This window comes from Schistocerca nitens, chromosome 12 (genome assembly GCF_023898315.1).
Source record: "Schistocerca nitens isolate TAMUIC-IGC-003100 chromosome 12, iqSchNite1.1, whole genome shotgun sequence".
In the NCBI taxonomy this organism is placed as follows: domain Eukaryota; kingdom Metazoa; phylum Arthropoda; class Insecta; order Orthoptera; family Acrididae; genus Schistocerca; species Schistocerca nitens.
In genome coordinates this window covers 11,807,762-11,824,882 of record NC_064625.1, presented here as the reverse complement: position 1 = coordinate 11,824,882, position 17,121 = coordinate 11,807,762, and the positions used below count along the sequence as shown (strand labels likewise).

At 40.8% G+C, this 17,121-nt stretch overlaps 1 protein-coding gene across 1 annotated transcript in view; it reads right to left on the bottom strand.

The window, feature by feature from the left end:
• The window catches only part of LOC126215254 (uncharacterized), a 266,573-nt gene that overhangs the window by 72,932 nt on the left and 176,520 nt on the right, over positions 1-17,121 (bottom strand). The window contains exons 9-11 of the mRNA XM_049941928.1: positions 12,041-12,303; positions 5,928-6,188; positions 3,673-4,049 (exon numbers count right to left, since the gene is read on the bottom strand). Coding sequence (XP_049797885.1) covers positions 3,673-4,049; positions 5,928-6,188; positions 12,041-12,303 — 901 coding nt within the window. The remainder of the gene's footprint in view (positions 1-3,672; positions 4,050-5,927; positions 6,189-12,040; positions 12,304-17,121) is intronic.

The following is a 17,121-nucleotide window of genomic DNA, read 5'->3' as shown; positions in this document are numbered from 1 at the left end:
CATCCTCCTACAGGCCAACCGCAAATTAGAACAGCATGCCACCCTCCACCTTAAAAAACTATCCAATCTCCTGGTTTCCCACCTCCGGAAAGGCAACTCACTCACCCTTCACAACCTTTCCAGCAAACCTCAACCTCCTCTCATTGCACACAAACCCAGTCTCTCCCATCTACTCAATCTCCCACTTCCAGCTCCACTCCCTCCAAAACCTCAAAATTCCAATCAACAGAATCTGGAACCACAACACCCCAATTCAGTAGTTAACCTTTCCTCCAAACCTCTCTCCCAATCCGAAACCTCTGTCCTATCCAAAGGCCTCACCTTCAGCCCCACTCCCAGCTTTAACCAAACAGCCCTCGTCAAAGATTTACTGTCCTACACCCGTACTCTCTGCTGGAAATATCACTTTGCCACGAAGAAAAATGATCCTAATCCTACTCCTAATGATCCAACTCCCCAAGACACTATCCAAATTGAACCCTGCCTGGAACAGTTCCGTCCTCCGTCACAGCGGGACCCACCTCCTCTTCCTCAAAATCACCCTCTCCTAACCTTCCAGGAATTTCTGACTTCCAGCCTTGCCTCTCAATCCTTCTTAAAAAACCTTAATCCTACTCCCAACATCACCACTGCTGAAGCCCAGGCTATCCGTGATCTGAAGGCTGACCAATCCATCGTCATTCTTCCGGCTGACAAGGGTTCCACGACTGTGGTACTTTATCGTCGGGAGTATGTGGCTGAGGGACTGCGTCAGCTTTCAGACAATACTACTTACAAAGTTTGCCAAGGTAATCCCATTCCTGATGTCCAGGCGGAGCTTCAAGGAATCCTCAGAACCTTAGGCCCCCTACAAAACCTTTCACCTGACTCCATCAACCTCCTGACCCCACCAACACCCAGCACCCCTACCTTCTTCCTAAAATTCACAAACCCAATCATTCCGGCCGTCCCATTGTAGCTGGTTACCAAGCCCCCACAGAACGCATCTCTGCCTACGTAGATCAACACCTTCAACCCATCACATGCAGTCTCCCATCCTTCATCAAAGACACCAACCACTTTCTCGAACGCCTGGAATCCCTACCCAGTCTGTTACCCCCGGAAACTATCCTTGTAACCATTGATGCCACTTCCTTATACACAAATATTCCGCATGTCCAGGGCCTCGCTGCGATGGAGCACTTCCTTTCACACCGATCACCTGCCACCCTACCTAAAACCTCTTTCCTTATCACCTTAGCAAGCTTCATCCTGACCCACAACTTCTTCACTTTTGAAGGCCAGACATACCAACAATTAAAGGGAACAGCCATGGGTACCAGGATGGCCCCCTCGTACGCCAACCTATTCATGGGTCGCTTAGAGGAAGCCTTCTTGGTTACCCAGGCCTGCCAACCCAAAGTTTGGTACAGATTTATTGATGACATTTTCATGATCTGGACTCACAGTGAAGAAGAACTCCAGAATTTCCTCTCCAACCTCAACTCCTTTGGTTCCATCAGATTCACCTGGTCCTACTCTAAATCCCATGCCACTTTCCTTGACGTTGATCTCCACCTGTCCAATGGCCAGCTTCACACGTCCGTCCACATCAAACCCACCAACAAGCAACAGTACCTCCATTATGACAGCTGCCACCCATTCCACATCAAACGGTCCCTTCCCTACAGCCTAGGTCTTCGTGGCAAACGAATCTGCTCCAGTCCGGAATCCTTGAACCATTACACCAACAACCTGAAAACAGCTTTCGCATCCCGTAACTACCCTCCCGACCTGGTACAGAAGCAAATAACCAGAGCCACTTCCTCATCTCCTCAAACCCGGAACCATCCACAGAACAACCCCAAAAGTGCCCCACTTGTGACAGGATACTTTCCGGGACTGGATCAGATTCTGAATGTGGCTCTCCAGCAGGGATACGACTTCCTCAAATCCTGCCCTGAAATGAGATCCATCCTTCATGAAATCCTCCCCACTCCACCTAGAGTGTCTTTCCGCCGTCCACCTAACCTTCGTAACCTCTTAGTTCATCCCTATGAAATCCCCAAACCACCTTCCCTACCCTCTGGCTCCTACCCTTGTAACCGCCCCCGGTGTAAAACCTGTCCCATGCACCCTCCCACCACCACCTACTCCAGTCCTGTAACCCGGAAGGTGTACACGATCAAAGGCAGAGCCACGTGTGAAAGCACCCACGTGATTTACCAACTGACCTGCCTACACTGTGAAGCCTTCTATGTGGGAATGACCAGCAACAAACTGTCCATTCGCATGAATGGACACAGGCAGACAGTGTTTGTTGGTAATGAGGATCACCCTGTGGCTAAACATGCCTTGGTGCACGGGCAGCACATCTTGGCACAGTGTTACACCGTCCGGGTTATCTGGATACTTCCCACTAACACCAACCTGTCAGAACTCCGGAGGTGGGAACTTGCCCTTCAACATATCCTCTCTTCTCGCTATCCGCCAGGCCTCAATCTCCGCTAATCTCCAATTTCTATTTGCCGCCGCTCGTACCTCACCTGTCTTTCAACATCACCTTTGCCTCTGTACTTCCGCCTCGACTGACATCTCTGCCCAAACTCTTTGCCTTTACAAATGTCTGCTTGTGTCTGTGTATATGCGGATGGATATGTGTGTGTGTGTGTGTGTGTGTGTGCGAGTGTATACCCGTCCTTTTTTTCCCCTAAGGTAAGTCTTTCCGCTCCCGGGATTGGAATGACTCCTTACCCTCTCCCTTAAAACCCACTTCCTTTCATCTTTCCCTCTCCTTCCCTCTTTCCTGACGAAGCAACCGTTTGTTGCGAAAGCTAGAATTTTGTGTGTATGTTTGTGTGTCTATCGACCTGCCAGCGCTTTTGTTTGGTAAGTCTCATCACTTTCTTTCTTTTTAGATATATTTTTTCCACGTGGAATGTTTCCCTCTGTTATATATATATATATATATATATATATATATATATATATATATATATATATATATATATATATATATATATATATATATATATATATATATGACAATGGGATAAGGCATGTCGTCTTCATGGCTGAGAATTATTTGTGAAATACATGAATTGTGGTTGAAACTATATTTATTTCATTGCATTATTTCCAATGTTAAGTGATGTCCTACTCAGAAAAAATGTCCAATAAAAAAGGAGAAAAACTATAATAATTAAGAACAAGAACTATAGATGTTTATGTGGAGTTGATGGTATAGTAATTTTAAGCAACATTTTACACTGGCCTGCTGTGTATCGAAAGTATCTTAATAGTTTACAAGGAATTAAATATTTGTTCTGAATATGTAGAGAACATCTACATCTACATCTCCTTCCCCCAAAAAAATGTCAATTTTAGTGTTATTCGGGTGTGGAACATTCCAGAAACCAACTCACATTTATTCTCTATCGCACGATCCTTACAACACGACAGACTCACAACCAATTGTTTCCGAAGCAGAATTTTAAGAATGTTTTGTAACAAAATTAGTCCAAATATTTCTTTTCATCAAGGAACACATCAACATACCCTAGTGTGTTCAGAATTCCACCGAGATTTTACTGACTTATCCAGTAATGCCATGAACTCATTTTCCCTGAGAACTCCCGGTTTTCCAGGTTTTTAGTAGACCAGGTACCAACCTGCTACTGTTTCTCCACCAACCTGGAATCCGAAGTGACAGCCTTGTTAGTGTCCGGCTCCTCGAGCAGGCGGCGGTACTCCCGCGGCAGCAGGACGGCGAGCGAGTCACGGTCCCTGACGTGGGCGAAGCCCTTCCTCCTGAGCACCTCGACGTCATCACACGACAGCGGGCGCGGCCGCCTCTTGCCGCCGGTCGTGCCGACGGCGACAGTTGCGGCGGTGTCGACCTTCTGGGGGGCCAGCAGGAAGTCGAGCTCCCTGTGCCGGTGCTTGCGGAGGAACGCCAGGTCGGGCAGCGTGTAGTTGGGGAACAGCACCCACGTGCGCCGCTTGTGTTCTGCCAGTGTCTGCACCGCGCGGCTCAGCGTGCGCGGTGACGGCGGCGTGCCCGCGGCCACCTGTGGGGTGTCGTCACACTCGATGTTGTACCTTTCCGACACTCTCCCGTCGTCTCGCACATCATGGACAGTTTTATCTGACCGACTGGTGTTCGGGTGCAGAGACTGCCCAGTCAGTATAGTCAGGGTGTGGGCATCATTAGGGACATTAAATTACGAGATGCAATTTATGTGGACCCGAGGGAGGTTTATTCTGGCTTTGGAGCCGTAAGATTCCGTGCCGAGATTTGCTCCAGAGTTCAGTCGAGATTACAGTATCGGAGATGCGACGTAAGAAATGAGGTGGGAGTCAGAGAAGAGATATTACAGTGACTACCAATTCTATGAGAAATTGCACCAGTTTAGTAGGAGGATAATGTGACTTTTGGCCGACACAGGACCAGCACACCAAACTTCTGAGATTCATCTATTAATATCTGATAAAGTATAATTCAGACTGAACTTTTATCATGCTGAATACACTCTCAATAGCAATCTTTAAACAACTTATTTCAGATCTCAAGCTTAGAACACTTTTTATTAACATTAGGATAACAATATTCAGACGACTTACTCAATGCACCTTCGCCTCCAGCTGAAAGTGCAATGCAAAGTGAAGTGATTCAGTCTGTCTAGTCAGTTGGGCAACAGGGTCAGACATAACGGTTCACATTATGGGCCGCACAATCTCAGATGTGCACTGTACAAAACTGTATTCGATTACCACTACTCTGTGTGCGAAGCAGAGAACAACAGAGTGCCAGTGTGTATTATTTTTGACTATATTTCTACAATATATGGACGAGTGACTGCCTCTAACGTTATCTGTCAAATGTGTGACATTTTAGGTGCTTATATTCAAAACATCTTACCAGTTCTCACATTTGTTTGGCATTTGAGACGACACCTTTCATTACTTTGTAGTTTTCAATAATACTGATTTTCACTTACATTCCAGCAAATATTTTTATTTTCTCACTTTGGGTGCTAGTAGTGGTCCACAAGCTCTTCACAATGACACCTGAACCAATGTCATAACTAAACCTGTTTATATAACTTTACAATCACGTGCATGTGCCTGCACGGCTACCATAACATCACAGGCAAAATAAATACTGCACGACAAGTGGTTAACAACACGGGTGAATTCAGGATGAACTCTGTGATTCACAACCACAATACTAGAAGTAGAAATTTTGTACACAGGTTATGTATAACTCTCTAGGTTTCAAAATGGACCTTTATACTTTGGTGCAAAAGTCTAAAGCTGCTTGCCAGCAGACATCAGGTAGGAAATTTAGAATCCCTGAATATTTAACAAAAAAATAAAAGAACACCTCACTAGCCAGTTCTTCAACAATGTATCTGAATACCTGGACTCAGCAGAATTTACATTCCTAACTAATATTTGTATCAGATACAATCTGATTTTCCCGGTACGTAGATAGTTTATAGTGTAATGTGTTTTGTTTGAAGTATTAGACAACAGCAGCAGCTGAGTACTATAGGATGAGGAATAGTGGCCTTTTTTCAAAACAGGTATTTTTCATCTAATATACACATATAAAGTACTCTAGAAGTAATTACTATAATTGCAAGTTTGAGTACATTAGCACTAGTCATAATTTGTTTTTAGTATACTTCAGAAGTAGCCACCAGTTGCTTCTTCTGCCTGTATATGTAGAACTTGAGTCATTCCAAACCTTCTTCTTCACGAAACACAAGTCTGGAGGACATATAGCCAAATGAACACATCAGTTCCTAGAGGTAAGAAAAGACTGGAAAAATGTCCTAGAGTAAGGAGGGCTGATGACATCAGTAAACAGGCAGGAGCAAAATGGAGGCAACTGTAACACAGGAGAAGTCTGGCAGTGGACTACAGTGAAGCAGTGGACTCACATTGCGAGACTGGACGACACTGGTCTGTGTCGCCCTCTCTTCGAGTGCCCGGCTGCCGTTGTTGTTGTCGTGGCAGCGGATGTGGTCGAGGGCGGGCGGGATCTGGACCGGCAGCGACACGGGGACGTACTCCTCCAGCTTGGACACGCTCTCCGAGAGCTGTTCCACGGAGGAGGAGCTCTCCGACTCCTCCGTCTCCTCCCGTATCAGCTCCGGCTGCTGCTGTTGGTGCACGGTGCCGTCTTTCACCGGAGGCCCGACCTGCACGAGATGGAGCAATATAGTGTTGTGACATTGGAGGAAAGTATGTACAGAACGGACTTAACACTTATTCACAGAAGCAGTCACAAAAGACTCTACAGGTATATTATATAACAGTTAATATTAGACAGGAACAGTAGGCAGACTGCAACAGTAAGTACCGTATTTACTCGAATCTAAGCCGCACTTTTTTTTCCGGTTTTTGTAATCCAAAACACCGCCTGCGGCTTAGAATCGAGTGCAAAGCAAGGGGAAGTTCTGAAAAATGTTGGTAGGTGCCGCCACAACTAACTTCTGCCGTCGAATATATGTGGAGCTACAAAGGCATTTTGTAGGCCCAAAGATAAATACTGGCGCCAAAACCTCTGCATCAGTATATATATATATATATATATATATATATATATATATATATATATATATATATATATATATATATATATATATATATATATATAAAAAAAGGGACGGGAGGGGGGGGATGAGCTTTTTTTTCTCCGCCCCGAGTTTCGACCACTGCATTTTCATACATTATCCAACGAAGTAAATCAAAATTCCGTATTGTTCATCTTCGAATATAACAGAATTTCAATGTACTACAAAAATCCGACTGGCAAGACTGTTTGGGATGTTTGTCAATATGGCCAACTCTACGTTCTGAATTTTTTCCTACCTGTGAGAAGAGATGGTTGCTAATAGGAACCTGATGAAATGTGAATCGCATGCAGTATTCTCTTCACCATAAGAATAATACGAATATAAACATTTTGCCATGTATTCTTTCGTGTTTGCTGCTATCTCATTTAAATCCTGTCTGCCTAATAAACTACAAAACTAGAGTGAGACAACAGCAAACGCGGAAGAATATACGTATCGGGTCATGTTTATATTCGTATCATTCTTATGCTTAATAGTGATACAGTCAGAAATGAAGCACGGCAACTGACTAGATTTTTAAATCTAAGATGATTAATTTCTTTGAAGAATTTGATGTACTAAAGAAGCGGCTGCAAAGATTTTCAAATGGAGAAAAATTTTCGCCTAACTCTCATTCAGAATATGTTCTATCATACACAGTCTATTATTTGGTTCTTGTTGAGCATTATCAAAGAAAGCAGCAGTGTAAGTAACAACAAATAGCAGTCTCTTGCCATTGTTTTGCTACTGAGTCGATTCCTCTCTCTTTTTTTTTTTTTTTAAATTGTAAGCGGCGGTAGCGCGCACAAAAGCAAGCCATGGCGGGAGCGGCGACAGGCTGGAAACACACACTATCAGAATGCGACAAACAATGCATGACACAGTACAGTAATGCATTTTCAGCTTAGAGTGATGTAAACACCTATAACAAAGAAAACGACACGTATCAGATCAAAGTAAAATAAGCAATTGATTCAAACCAGACGAAGCACGTGAAAAAGGAAGGTTATCCGTATAAATACGGACAGAGAGCCTGACGCATAGCAATGGCTACCTGGTACAGCTTAACTGCTAAGCTTACGACTGGAACCAAACTACTGTAGCTGTATCGTCATTCATTCGACCTAAATTGTGTCTCATATTACAATGGAAAAACTTTATTTCGATTTGGAGGTGCGGCCTTAAACTTTTCTCTCCCCTTGAATTTCGAGTCTCAAATTTCAGGTGCGGCTTAGATTCGGGAATTTTTTTTTTTTTTTTTTTCCTTTATTTCAAGTCTCATTTTTCAGGTGCGGCTTAGATTCGAGTGCGGCTTAGATTCGAGTAAATACGGTAAGCAGAAGGCAGGTGGCAACAATACGAATCTAATACCGACGAACAAATTGCACTATTTTATTTTTAAATTTCGGCATTGCAATTTCAGGCGTGACAAAATGAATATTTCTTGCTTTAGCATCTATCAGACTTAAAAATATCTCACAGTATTTATATCACCATATGGCCCATCCATTAGCTGAGTATATGTATTTCAGGCATTTTTTAATGTACAAACATAATCAAAATATTGTATATAGTGACTGACAGCTGTTTAAACGGTTTCAGTGTTATTATAGCAGCTGTTATCAAACAGTCAATGTGTGCAATATTTTAATTTTATTTACAAAAAAGTTGCCGGAAACATCACGTGCCCAGCTAATGGAGACAATTCGTTTAAGGACAAGAATTTATGTCTGATAATAAGTCGTGGCTGCAAAATACTCACAAATTATTAACAGAAAAATATAAAATCTAGAAGCCAACATTGAGGCAGGTTAATCATAGTTCCAGAATAACTGCAAAAACACAAGAGGCAATACTGACCTTATTACTCATGTTGGAAGATAGGCAAAAGAAATGCAACCTAATTCTATGGCAATTACAGATTTAGTAGAAGTGTTCAACAATGCTGACTGGACTACACGTTTTAAATTTTAAAGGTAGCACAAATAAAATACAGGGAGATAAAGGTTATCTACATCTCGGATGCAAAACCATGTTGCAGTTATATAGGAGTTATAAAGGCCATCAAAGTTAAGCAGTAGTTCAACAGGGAGCGAGACAGGTTTGTAGCCCATCCACAATATTATTCACTCTATACCTGAGGAAGCAGTAAAGGAAACAAAGGAGAAATCTGAAAAGGAAATTAAAGTTCAAGTAGAAGAAATAAACACACTATGGTTTGTTGATCATATTGGAATTTTCTGAGATATGGCACTTGGAAGAACTGTTGAAAGGAATATGCAGTATCATGGAAACAGGTTGTAAGATGAACATCAACAAAAGCAAAATAAGGGTGATGGAATACAGTCTAAATAAGGTGATGCTCATGGGATGGAATCAGATTAAGAAATGAGATACTGAAAGTAGTACACAGATTTTGCTATTTGGACAGTAAAATAAGTGACAATGGATATAAAACAGACTGTAAACAGCAAGAAAATCATTACTGAAAAAGAATTTGGTAATACTGAATATAAATTTAAATTCCTGGAGGTATTTATCTTCAGTGCAGCCTTGTACAGGAGTGAAATGTGGAGGATAAGCAGTTCAGTCAAGAAGAGAACAGAAGCTTTCAAAATATGGTGCCAGGAGAACGCTGAAAATTGAATGGGTAGATCGGATATGTAATGAAGAGGTACTGAACCAAACTGGGGAAAACATTTGTAGCACAATCTGATCAAAAGAAGGGATTGGTTGATTGACTCATGTACTTGGTAACTGAAGGGGCAGGTAAAAATTGTAGAGGTAGCGCAAGTCTCGAAAACAATACCCCGTAAGTATGCAGACATATAAGTTACAAAGGACAGACTACCAAGGCAAGCTGCATCAAACCAGTTTTCAGAATGAAAACCTCAACAATGACATGTCTAAATATTTTGATGCGCTAAAGAATGAAACTTCTGCTGCATTTCATTTGAAAATACCTGAATGCCACAATGAATCTTTTAAAAAATTTTTGTTTGTCTGGTAACCCCAACCAAGAAAAATTAGCAAATTGTTTGACAACACATGAACAGATATTTTCTCACCTGAATAATGATTTTTAGGTTATAAAGCTGCTATGCCTACTCTCCTAATAATTGTCGACATACGATATATGATGTGCACTTACTTTCAGACACAATGGACAAGTATGAGCACACTATTATCAGCGATGCAGGGCACTGAGTACGTCAAAGATGTGTTTGCACAGAGTTTAAAAACACGTCTCTCTTTGCAACACTGTTACACCAAAGTCAGCTCCACCTTGGCAACCACATTCGTCGTTTGCATCCCTTCCTGCACTTGCGACAAACCTCTACATACGTATTTGCAATGTCTGCTACACTGAACTTTCAGCTCACACTTCAAATTGTCTGCTCGCATAAGAGCTACACAATGATAACTGAAGAGGAAGAGCTAAAGATCTATGGCGCCACATTAATAATACTCGACAAAATAAACACGTGAAGAAAGAGACATAGGTAGTCATCACTGGTAGAGTGAGAAAACTTAGCAACTTCCAACAGACTTTACACAAAATTTCAAATGTTTGTGAAACTTTTTCTCGCCGATTATCCCACAAAATGATGAAACGAAAAAAGTTTGTCGCATATCGCATTTTCGCTGCTCGTGCAATAAAACTTCAGCATCAGAGATGGTGTTTTAATTTATTACTTCTTTATTTCTGACTATGTTTGCAACACAGTTTGCAGGTGGTATCCGAACACACCACTGAATGTACCTGCACAACTTTATCATCATGCAACACACAGTTCAGGAGATAGGGCGTCAGACGTTTCAACGCTCGAAAAAACTTGCTTTCGTTTAAAATGGAGTGCATATAGCCAGACTATAGTCAATCAGTTTTTTTCCACTGAGAGCACTTAACGACTTCCAACAAACTTTAAGCATAATTTCAAGGTGTTTTTAAACTTTTTCTCACACTTATGTAAAACATTTGTAAATTAATCATATATATATGAAGCTGTTTTATACACGGGAGTTCGATTCTTTAAGGGATTTGGGGCTTACTGGTACTACAGAAGACGGGACAGGAATGATGTGATGAATCTGAAAGACTGTTCTGGTGTTCATAACTTCACTACGATATTTCCTTCCAATTCTGGAACTGTGACGAATATAGTAGGGCCATTTGTTTGATAGAAAGACAAATTTCAGAAAAGCAACTCCTGCGAAGAACAGACTTGCTGTTACTCATTGGCTTTTGGCAACAGGTGATTTCTATCAAAGCCCTGCATATTTATTCCAGATTTCAAAGAAAGCTTTATCTAAAACAGTTACTGCAGTTTGTGAAGCATAAACACTAGTGCTGCATAGTGGCATTTTGTGGTAGCAGACCAGAAACAGCGTTCCTTTGATCTGTACCAACACAGCCATGGAACACTGTTTACGAACAGTGGAAACTCCAGGTAGTAATATCAACAATGTAGGGAAACAGAGATTGCTGCTTACTGTAAATCTGATGCATTACATCGCAGATTGAGCTCTGGCCCAAGCTGCCGGACTTGGTGTCAGGTGTGCTCACTTGTGTGTACGAATGGTGTGTTCCTCTTTTGCCGATGAACACTGTGGCCGTAAGCTTTGTGTAAGTGTTTTGATTGTGCCCGTCTGCAATGTTATGTGTCATCTTTACAGTAAGTAGCAATCTATCTTTCCCTACATTGCTGAACACTGTTTTTGTGTTCACATCATGTTGAGAACATCTGTAGTCCCGTACTAGCTGCAAACAATGTTGCAAACACTGTTGCAGAGCATGTTTCGCTCTCTTTGTAAACAAGCCTTAACAATGTGAATCTTGTACAGCAATGCAATAGGGGAAGGGGGAGAGGTTTCGGCAAATATGCCCGGTCGTGGTTCTGCCAGGCAGCAGAAGTTGCTCGAGGTAGAAGGGTGTACACAGCATTAGGTAACTACTTAATTTTGTGTTCTGCCTTACGGCAGATCTTGTCATGGGGGAAGCCTCGTCAGAGAGGTCCACCGCATGAGCATCTAGGGAAGTGATTCCAGTGGCAGTTTCCTGTTGCCTTCCACTGATGATGATGAAATGACAATGAGGACAACACAGCACTCAGTCACTGAGCGGAGAAAGTCTCTGACCCAGGTGTGAATCAAACCCGGGACCACTTGGCGTGACAGACCGCCGTGCTGATTAGGTAACTAAATGTAGATTAAACTTTCTGGCTTCCCCTGATAAACCACAGGGTTAGCTGACAGCCATCTGATAGCACAAGGACAGCAGGCTGTTCAACCTCGGTTCTCCCCTTAGATTACCGCATCGGTGACCGCAATGCCACAAAATGTGACACTGTTGCATGTTATTATACTAAAATTAAAAATTCCCGAATCTGTAGAAGTCACCTCAGTGTGTTCGTAGCCTACAGCACGATACTTACCAGGCTATCTTCAAAGCAGCAGGTCGAGTACTCGTCACCGCCTGTGACATTCCCCACACGGACCCAGTTGTCGACTCGGGGGTCTGCCGCCTTGATGCACTCGGTATTCCTGTTGCCGTTGTCCGCAACCGACCGGATGGCATCGGTACTGCCACTGATGATGTTGTTGCTGCGGTTGTTGTTGTAGCAACACACGCTGCAGTCATTCAGTGAGCAGCGATGGTTACTTCCACTCGCTCCCGATTCCGACTGGCTGCAGCTATCTGAAAAATTAACACCACCCACACATAGAAGTTGTTTTCAAATTAAATAATGTACATCAGTGTGGTGAGTGTGTTCCGCAGTCTACCTTCCTCTCCTCAGTCACCTCTGCAATAACTTGATCACAGTTATGGTACACTTATGGAGTAGTGAACCTTTTAATAATAATTCGATGTGGGTCGGATCCAAAGCCCTCATGTAATTATCAAAAACAGTCATTTCTGCTTTCAGTTGCCTTCGAAGTTAGGGTCTATCTATCACATCTGTTTTCCAACAGTCAAGAGGGACAAGACAAAAGTGGGAGAACATGTTAAGTGTCATTATTTTTGTCTGCTTGTATGAGTGTGTGTATATTTGGATGTGAGATTTCTGCCTGAAGATTAGTAATATTCGACACTACAACAGCAATTAAAAGTTAAAAAAATGGCAGCTTTGATCAGAAACAAACTTGCTTACTTTTAGTAATAACATTATTATTCCGCGAGATTTTGGGACTGCAGCCAAAAGATGTTAACTTCTTGACTCGCTATTTTGGTTGACAGCTAGGCAGCCATGTTAGTGAATCCTATCACAACGTTTATATCCAAGACTGGTGGAATCCTACACGTGCATAGATCTCTGAGCTACTACAGCGCACACACAACTGTGTTACTACTTGCACGTCATCTATCGAATTACACACGCATGGAGTTAAAATTTGGTGGCTAAATTTACAGAATTAACTGTTATTGGGCACAGAAGGCACCGGATGTGTAATTTTGTCTGTCTGCACAATGTAAAGAAATGCCCACATCCACGTCTTAGGCAGCTAAAAGCCGCCGTCCTGATTAATAAGGTTTTCCACCAAATGTATTTCCACAGATTCCTTATGATCATGGTCCAAAATTTTTGTGTCAGAACACTGCGTAGAATGTCATTTGGAAATACAGTGCTTGACTATGGCTTACATGGGTTGCAAAATGCGAGAGAGAATTTTCTGTGCACATCCGATTTATTTTGCACAGAGTCTGCCCAATGGCCCAATGTAGACTTTCCCAAATTGACAAGGTACTTTGTTTTCCACAAACCCGGATGATGATGATGATGATGATGATGATGATGATGATGATGATGATGATCATGATCATGATCATCATCATCCTCATATTATTATTATTATTATTATTATTATTATTTCTTTACTTTCTCAGACGTTAAGTCTGGTTGAGAATGGAAAGTGACGCGGACCTTGATCAAGTGTCACTTCCTATTAACTGTACGGTATGTGTTATATTGCATTTAGGAACTTTCGGGTAATTGAACATGTATCAATAATTACGGATTTCTGTAGTTGTATATATGTGTTTGGATGTAGCTGTATTGCATTGATGTACTGGTGGATATTGTGTGGTATGACTCCTGTAGTTGATACTATAATTGGTATGATGTCAACTTTATCCTGATGCCACATGTCTTTGACTTCCTCAGCCAGCTGGATGTATTTTTCAATTTTTTCTCCTGTTTTCTTTTGTATATTTGTTGTATTAGGTATGGATATTTCGATTAGTTGTGTTAATTTCTTCTTTTTATTGGTGAGTATGATGTCAGGTTTGTTATGTGGCGTTGTTTTATCTGTTATAATGGTTCTGTTCCAGTATAATTTGTATTCATCATTCTCCAGTACATTTTGTGGTGCATACTTGTATGTAGGAACTTGTTGTTTTAAAAGTTTATGTTGTAAGGCAAGCTGTTGATGTATTATTTTTGCGACATTGTCATGTCTTCTGGGGTATTCTGTATTTGCTAGTATTGTACATCCGCTTGTGATGTGATCTACTGTTTCTATTTGTTGTTTACAAAGTCTGCATTTATCTGTTGTGGTATTGGGATCTTTAATAATAAGCTTGCTGTAATACCTGGTGTTTATTGTTTGATCCTGTATTGCAATCATGAATCCTTCTGTCTCACTGTATATATTGCCTTTTCTTAGCCATGTGTTGGATGCGTCTTGATCGATGTGTGGCTGTGTTAGATGATACGGGTGCTTGCCATGAAGTGTTTTCTTTTTCCAATTTACTTTCTTCGTATCTGTTGATGTTATGTGGTCTAAAGGGTTGTAGAGGTGGTTATGAAATTGTAGTGGTGTAGCCGATGTATTTATATGAGTGATTGCTTTGTGTATTTTGCTAGTTTCTGCTCATTCTATAAAGAATTTTCTTAAATTGTCTACCTGTCCATAATGTAGGTTTTTTATATCGATAAATCCCCTTCCTCCTTCCTTTCTGCTTAATGTGAATCTTTCTGTTGCTGAATGTATGTGATGTATTCTATATTTATGGCATTGTGATCGTGTAAGTGTATTGAGTGCTTCTAGGTCTGTGTTACTCCATTTCACTACTCCAAATGAGTAGGTCAATATTGGTATGGCATAAGTATTTATAGCTTTGGTCTTGTTTCTTGCCGTCAATTCTGTTTTCAGTATTTTTGTTAGTCTTTGTCTATATTTTTCTTTTAGTTCTTCTTTAATATTTGTATTATCTATTCCTATTTTTTGTCTGTATCCTAGATATTTATAGGCATCCGTTTTTTCCATCGCTTCTATGCAGTCGCTGTGGTTATCCAATATGTAATCTTCTTGTTTAGTGTGTTTTCCCTTGACTATGCTATTTTTCTTACATTTGTCTGTTCCAAAATCCATACTTATATGATTGCTGAATACTTCTGTTATCTTTAGTAATTGGTTGAGTTGTTGATTTGTTGCTGCCAGTAGTTTTAGATCATCCATGTATAGCAAATGTGTGATTTTGTGTGGGTATGTTCCAGTAATATTGTATCCATAATTTGTATTATTTAGCATGTTGGATAGTGGGTTCAGAGCAAGGCAGAACCAGAAAGGACTTAATGAGTCTCCTTGGTATATTCCACGCTTAATCTGTATTGGCTGTGATGTGATATTATTTGAATTTGTTTGGATATTAAGTGTGGTTTTCCAATTTTTCATTACTATGTTTAGGAACTGTATCAATTTAGGATCTACTTTGTATATTTGCAATATTTGTAGTAACCATGAGTGGGGTACACTATCAAAAGCTTTTTGGTAATCAATATATGCGTAGTGTAGCGACCTTTGTTTAGTTTTAGCTTGATATGTCACCTCTGCATCTATTATCAGTTGCTCTTTACATCCTCGTGCTCCTTTGCAACAGCCTTTTTGTTCTTCATTTATAATTTTGTTCTGTGTTGTATGTGTCATTAATTTCTGTTTAATGATTGAAGTTAATATTTTGTATATTGTTGGTAGGCATGTTATGGGGCGATATTTAGCTGGGTTCGCTGTGTCTGCTTGATCTTTAGGTTTCAGATAAGTTATTCCATGTGTAAGTGTATCAGGGAATGTGTATGGGTCTGCAATGTAACTGTTAAATAATTTAGTTAGATGTGAATGTGTTGAGGTGAACTACTTTAACCAGAAATTTGCTATTTTATCATTTCCAGCGGCTTTCCAATTGTGAGTAGAATTAATTGCTTGGGTGACTTCATGTTGCAAAATTATCACTTCAGGCATTTGTGGTATCATCTTGTATGTGTCTGTTTCTGCTTGTATCCACCGTGCATGCCTGTTATGTTGTACCGGGTTAGACCATATGCTGCTCCAGAAGTGTTCCATGTCTGTTATGTTTGGTGGATTGTTTATTTTAATGTGTGTGTTATCTATTGTCTGGTAAAATTTCTTTTGGTTTGTGTTGAATGTTTGGTTTTGTTTCCTTCTATTTTCACTTTTTTTGTATCTTCTGAGTCATTTGGCTAATGCTTGTAATTTCTGCTTCTTTTCGTCTAATTGCTCTGTCGCTTCTTGTTGTGAGATTTTACCTAACCTTTTTCGTTTTTTTTCCGAGATTTCATTTCTTATAAATTGTGTTAGCTGTCCGATGTCTTTTCTCAGTTTTTCTATTCTGATCTGTAGCCTGTGTTGCCATGCTGGTTTTGTGGGTTTCTTCTGTGTGTTGGTTGGTTCTGATCTCTGTCTAGTGTGTATATTTAGTGTAGTGAGTGCTCCTATATAAACCAGTAGTTGTAACTCTTCCATAGTTGTGTTTTCACTTATTTTGTTGTGTATGATTGTGTTGATAGTTTTTATTGTTGTTTCGACTTGTGGGTTATTTGGTGGTCTATGCAAGAATGGTCTTATGTCTGTATTTGTGTCTTTGTATTCTATATATGTCAGCTGAAATTTTTCTTCTATATCTAACATGTGTGTCACTTCGTGTTCTATTTGTGCTTGTTCTGGTGGCTGTCTTAAGATTTCGTTTTCCTCTGATTGTTTAATTGGTGCGTGTTGTTCTTTGTTTGTTTGCTCTGGGATGTTTGAGTCCATTACTGTATTTTCTTCTTCTTCTGATTGCACATTATTTTGTTCCAGTATTTGTTGTACTTGTTGTTTGATGTTTTCTAATTCTGACTGGGGTATCCTGTTATTTTTTATTATTACACGGATCTGATCAGCTAGTCTTTGTTCTGTTAAAAATTTTAATTCTGGGTATCTGGTAATAAATGTTGTGTATACTTGTGATCTGTATCCAGTTGTGTTGGTTCCTAGGTTTGTTGCTTGGTAATAACAGAACATGAGGTGTCGATTAACTTCATCTGACCATCTCATCCTCTGTCTTTGTTTTCCTTCTAGGGTGGTTGCAGGAAGCATATCCTGCAAAACACCTCTATTTGAATTTAAATCATTTTCCAGTTGGCTAGCAGTGTCGTTACCATTGTGGGAGGGCATAGGGTTCAAGCGTCGTCCCCGACCATGACGGCGCTTGTCCGAGGCTTCTTTAGTTCTGTCCTGA